The 5,448-nt window shown below is 49.5% G+C and overlaps 1 protein-coding gene across 2 annotated transcripts in view; it reads right to left on the bottom strand.

Moving 5' to 3' along the window:
• Positions 1 to 697: 697 nt before the first annotated feature.
• LOC101588206 (myomegalin) overlaps positions 698 to 5,448 on the bottom strand; it is a 188,613-nt gene continuing 183,862 nt past the window's right edge. For both annotated transcript variants that reach the window (XM_023706474.1, XM_012512690.2), the window contains 5 exons: positions 4,599 to 4,742; positions 3,447 to 3,585; positions 3,144 to 3,190; positions 2,323 to 2,374; positions 698 to 1,674 (listed from right to left, as the gene is read on the bottom strand). In XM_023706474.1, the coding sequence (XP_023562242.1) occupies positions 1,529 to 1,674; positions 2,323 to 2,374; positions 3,144 to 3,190; positions 3,447 to 3,585; positions 4,599 to 4,742 (528 nt within the window). In that variant the 3' untranslated portion in view covers positions 698 to 1,528. The remainder of the gene's footprint in view (positions 1,675 to 2,322; positions 2,375 to 3,143; positions 3,191 to 3,446; positions 3,586 to 4,598; positions 4,743 to 5,448) is intronic.

Here is a 5,448-nt window from a genome sequence, read left to right as displayed (position 1 = left end):
CAGATCGTTAGCATCTAGGGAGTGGAGAGAAAGTGAGGGATGGTGACAGCAGGAAATGGGTACAACAGTCAGCATGCCCTGGTCTTTCGCCTAGACTTTTGTTATTGCTGCTGTCAGTGGTGGCAGTTGTGGTGATAGTGATTAGGGCTTTTTTGGTTCTTGCTGTCATTGTGGGATTTTACTTTTAACTGTTAGTAAAAATTAACCATGGGGTGAAAGCTAAATTTTAGTTCTCGAAAGGAAAAGGAGGCTAAGAATTTGTTTTTTTCAAGCAGTTCAAAAATTTATTTGAATGTTTATGGAAGCCTTGTATCATTTTCAATAAAAGGTTCTTAGGTTTATTGTTTCAGTTCAGTTGATACGGAATAGCATTATAAAATCCAGGGTCTATGGTCTTCCTACACCAGAGCCATCTGGGTGCTCTGTGAAAGGTGGAGAACTCTGGGACTCTCTTCCACCACAGGCTTAGGGACTGCAGCCCAGCTTGTATCTCCATGTGTCCGCAGCTGATTTTCAACTTGAGAAACACTTCTTCCTACTTTTTAGAGTAGACAGTTTTACAAGATGATGAAGAAGGAAAGATGTAATCTTTCAATTTAGACTTCAAGGATCAGTCTTTTGAGTTTCTTAATGATAGTTTTCTTTTATATTTATTCTAGGGGCTCACGCAGCAATGAAAAGTAAAACAGGCAATGAAAACCGATTCCTTATACGCATTTCACTTTAATAGCCACCCTAAAGACTTTCATTGCTTCTCACCCACCCACTCTGCAAGTTATGTTGGCCTTTACTACATGTATTTAGCAACATATATAAATCTCTATCATACATTTATACACACAGCCATATGCTATGAGGACGGTGAAGACACAGACTAGGCTTCGTACAGGGCAGCACAGGCCAGTCCATGCTGCTTAAGGACCAGCACAGCCTACTATAGGCAAGATGATGGATAGCCTTGGTGTCACCAACAATCCCTAATTCTTCTGAGAGAAATAAGAATGACAAAGTGGAGCAGCCTATTTAAAAGGGGTCAGTACAATTCAGAGATCACACAAGTGAAAATCAGAAGGCGTGGAATAAGCAAAAGTGGGCATCCAGGAACTCCCACATTCATCACCTGGATTCCAAGGATTCGGGTGCAGTGGTGTAGACCAGAGCGTGGCCCTGCAGAGCTGGCTGGAGAGTTGAGTGACACTGTCCGGCAGAGCACCGCCACTCCGCAGTGTGCTTCTTGAACTGCCTGAGGACGGTATCTTGAGGTGAGGGCCTACTTCCCCTGAGTTGGCTGTCTGAGGTGACAAACATGCATGGCAGATGCCTGGCCGAGGAGGCTGTTTAGAAGCAGTGTCATGGGGTCTCCTATGCAATCTCAGTGTTTTGCTAAGTGCTAGGCCCAGTGGACCTTGGCTACTAGTATTTGCTGCTGCCAGGAAGCCATCTGCCCTTTCCACTGTCCCACAGGACACATCTCTGTCTCCTGTTCTGGACCTCCAGCAGGCCCAGAGGGATAAGGCCCACGTGCTCATCAACAGATAGGCAGCTGCACCAAAGGGGGGCAGGCCCACTCTTCCTGCTGTTTTAAGGACCTCTGGTGGCTTCGCTTCTTGTGTGGCTCCTGGAAGGCAAGGGTCACGAGGCTGGAGTGCACAGCAGAGCCCTTAAGGACTTCACCTGCAGACAAAAAACAAACAAAAACCAAGCCTCTTCAGAGAGGACTGTCAGACTGCTGACGGCCCCCTGAGGCTTGCTGAGAGCTAGGTGGTGCCAGAAGCCAGAGGCTGGTGAGAATGGGTTAGGAGGTGAGGTGAGGGCTGCTCGGAGCCTGGAGGAGGTAGAGGGGCACGAGGTGAGGGGAAAAGCCCCAGCGCTCGGAGATTACTGCTGGTCTCCACCAAGCATTGCACACTGTGCGACCGCATCTTATGACTCCCTCTTCAGGGCCCTACGCAACCTCAGGTCATGCTGCAAGTCATAGGATTTGAAGCCAAAATCAAATTAGCCTTTGCCAGGTCCTGCGAGACCAAATGCTAGGCACAAAACATGCACACGTCTGGATAGCCTGCTGGAGGAGGCAGAGCACGTTTTGTGGCTGAGTCCCTTTTAAGCCCCGGTTATAAGGATCAATTCAGCAAAGATCATGTAAGTCTAGTTCCACTTCTTACAGATAGGGAGGGTCACAGACACCAAGGGGCCAACAATAGCCATCAGTGGTGATTCAGGCTTTGGAGCCAGGCCTTGGCCCTCCCAGTAGCAGGAGGGAAGCAGTGAGGAAAGCTTCTACACCAGAGGGAGCCAGAGCTCCAGGAGGCTGCTAGTTACCTTGGCCCGGACAGGAATAAGGCTGGACAGAGGCAATCTTGTGAGTGTTGTGCTAAAGAGGCTCAGGAAAGAAAGAGATGAAAGAAGAACCGAAGGGAATTAGCAAAAAGAAAGTGCGACTGAAATCACCACCCGAGCTGCATTCCCTGTGGAGGTCGACACTCAGGTTATAATTTAGACACAAATCTAGGAATATACTAAAAAGACTAAGTTTAAAGTGTAAGTTTTATAGTTTAGTTCCTGATTGTTAACACATTTCTAATTTATCTCTTTTTTCTAAAGTACTCTCTAGGGAATAATTGGCACTTAGCATTTGAGTGCCTGGTTATTATCTTTTTGGTCAATCAGACTCAGTGGATCTTTCTTGATGTTCTTTAAAGAAAATCACATCAAAATGAAGCAGCTCTTCTAAACCCAACAATGTGCAGTGAAATCACTCTAAGGCTGCACTTGCTTATATTTAGGAGACATCGGAATGCAGAAGTGACCCCATATCCCTTTACAGACAACTAATTCGCAGACAGACCTGGGATCTCGCTGTCCTGAGGCCAACTGTACTGCACCCCTCCAGGCTCCTCACTGGGGCAAGGAGTGGCCAGATGGTGGTGAGGTGGGTGTACCTAGCTCAGGAGTAGGCGCAGTGGGCCCACGAGCAATAGGATGGCAGCTCCGAGGAGGCTCACTAGGACCTGGGATCCCACAAGCAGAGTCTCCGAAGGTCATAGCAGGCCCCGAGCACCTACAAGTCTGATGACAGACTCTGGTAGGGTGGTCAGGTTCTGAGGCTTTGACTGCTGGGACTGCTGCAGTTGTTTCCTTACCTCCAAATTTGTCCTTGCCTTCTTTAAAACATCATGGGTCCGGGTCACTGAAACAAGAAAATAAGGCAAAAGTTACTAATGAGGTCCTACTTGAAGCATTTTCTTCTGGCCACTCAGCCTGGGGTCTCTTGTGGACTCTATCCTCCTGCTCTCTGCATCCCCAATGACTCCTGGCCCAGGAGGGTCAGAGTGCTGCACCGTCACATCTCTCCTGACTCTGGGCCTTCTGGTTGGCTCCTGTGCAGCATCCGGAGCACCTGAAACGCCAGCCCCTCCCCGTGTCCTGAGCTCCTGGGCACCTACGCTGGCTGACGATGAACTGCTCCATGCTCGCCTTGTGCTGGTTGGCCATCTTCAGACGCTCCGCTGTGCTCTGAAGGAGCCGCTCTTGTTTGGACACTTGGGCGCGAAGGTCCAGGAGTTCCCTTTCCATTGCCTCTCCCTGGAGAACAGGGACAGGCTCTCATGCTTTGTGGATTTACAGCCCAAAACGTAGCTCCACCGTCTTCTTAACACTCTGGACTGAGTTCCCTCCACTAGTGTACCTCTCAAAATCCCAGCTGTGGACCACTGGGGACAAGGCCACTGGGGTGATAATGGAGAAACTTAGAGCAAGAGATTAGCACAGGCCTACACTCCTGCTGCCAAGGAAGCCTTGACTTCAGATAGCTACCAAACTGCAAATAAGACCTTGAGCTCAGTCTTCGTATAAGCTCTAGCATGGGGCCATTGCAGTTGAGACTTGGAAGCTTAGGGAGATTACATCTGGGGAGAAGCGCTGGCCGAAGGCTCCTGTGCGAGCTCATAAATATTCATGCTAACATGAAGGGGGTGAAACACTCCCCTAAGATTACCACTGTTGGATCCACAGGATATCAGGGGCAGTGATCTCGCAATAAGAGCCTAGGGAAGGGGAGATTGAAACCTGCTACCCGAGAGCCTGCCACCCAGAACCAGCCCAGATCCCAGCAGGCCCTGAGGGGTGGCTGGCTTTCCCAGGCGTGGTTTGGAGGGATTGCAGAGAGTAGCTAAGAGAGGTGACAAACTCATGGGAACATTCTGTGACCTTCTGCACAGAACTGAGGGGTAGAGAAGGGGTGCTGAAGCTCCAATAGGTGCCTGACTTTCAGCACAGCCAGATTTCAGACTGTAGAAACTGGATATTTAGGGCTAACCAGGGTAAATATATCTCTGCTTCTCCACTTCCTTCCCTTCTCTCCATGATTTCTTATCCCAGGGGTGGTATGGTAGTAGGAGAAGGGATACAGTCAAAACTTCAATGAAAGCAGCGGCCACGGGCTGGGGTCTCCCTCTTGTACGCTCCCCTATGGTCCTGTCAACCTCAACTCACCATACAGTTCCTGACCTTCAGGAAAGCTGTAGGTCTAAGAGAAAAGAACAAGCCCAAGGCCGGAGTTTCTGGGTTTGAGCCAGCAGAAGACACTGGGTTCTTACCGCTTTGGCAGGCAGCACAGGGCCAGGGGAGCTTGGCAAGGCTGCTCGCCAGAACATTGTGAGGAGGGATGCTGCCTCCTCCAGGGCATGGTGCAAGGCACTGGTGCTGCTCCGAAGCTCATGGACGCCTTTGCTGCCCAGCACCTGGGGAAAGGAGCAGGAGGCTATGGACATCACTGAGACCGAAGTATCCTATTTTACCCTGAGCTTAGGGCTCCAGCTCCTTTGTGAGTGACGCAGAGCACAAGCCCACTTGTACCTATAAAACCCTGACCTTTCTCTGTCTCAGCACCAAAGTGCGGCTCCAGTTACCTGGAATCCCTCCTCTACCTGAGTATCTGATAAGCTTTTACAACTTATCCCTGTGTTGTATCCTATTTAAAGCTGTTACTCTCCTTGTCTGCAATACAAGACCATTTCTACACAGGTGCACTCATAGCACAGAGGAAGACCTCTAGCCCTGTGCTTGGGGCCTTATTGTTCTTGACCCATGTCTTGCCTGCACTCAGAGGGAAGACTTGACCCATGTCTTGCCTCTGAGTGCAGGCTCTTTGGCGCCAGGCTGTCCCCATGTATCTGCAGGTCTCAGTGTCTGGTCCTTCTCCAGAGTGAAAAGCTCTGAGCAGCATGGCTTACTTCTGCCCCTGCCCCTACTCAGTCTGAACTGTGGTCTCCTGGCTGCCCCATTCCTCCCATTCCACATATGATGGCCATCCAGATACAACTCCCTCAGTATCTGTCCATCTGGTTGGTTTTACCCACAAGATTTTTTTCTTTCGTTCTTTTTTTCTTTCTTTCTTCTTGTTCTTGTTCTTGTTCTTCTTGTTCTTGTTCTTCTTCTTGTTCTTCT

This window comes from Octodon degus, unplaced genomic scaffold, assembly GCF_000260255.1.
Source record: "Octodon degus isolate 3935 unplaced genomic scaffold, OctDeg1.0 scaffold00257, whole genome shotgun sequence".
NCBI classification, from domain to species: Eukaryota; Metazoa; Chordata; class Mammalia; order Rodentia; family Octodontidae; genus Octodon; species Octodon degus.
The sequence above is the reverse complement of the archived record's forward strand: the minus strand, read 5'-3'. Positions and strand labels throughout refer to the sequence as shown.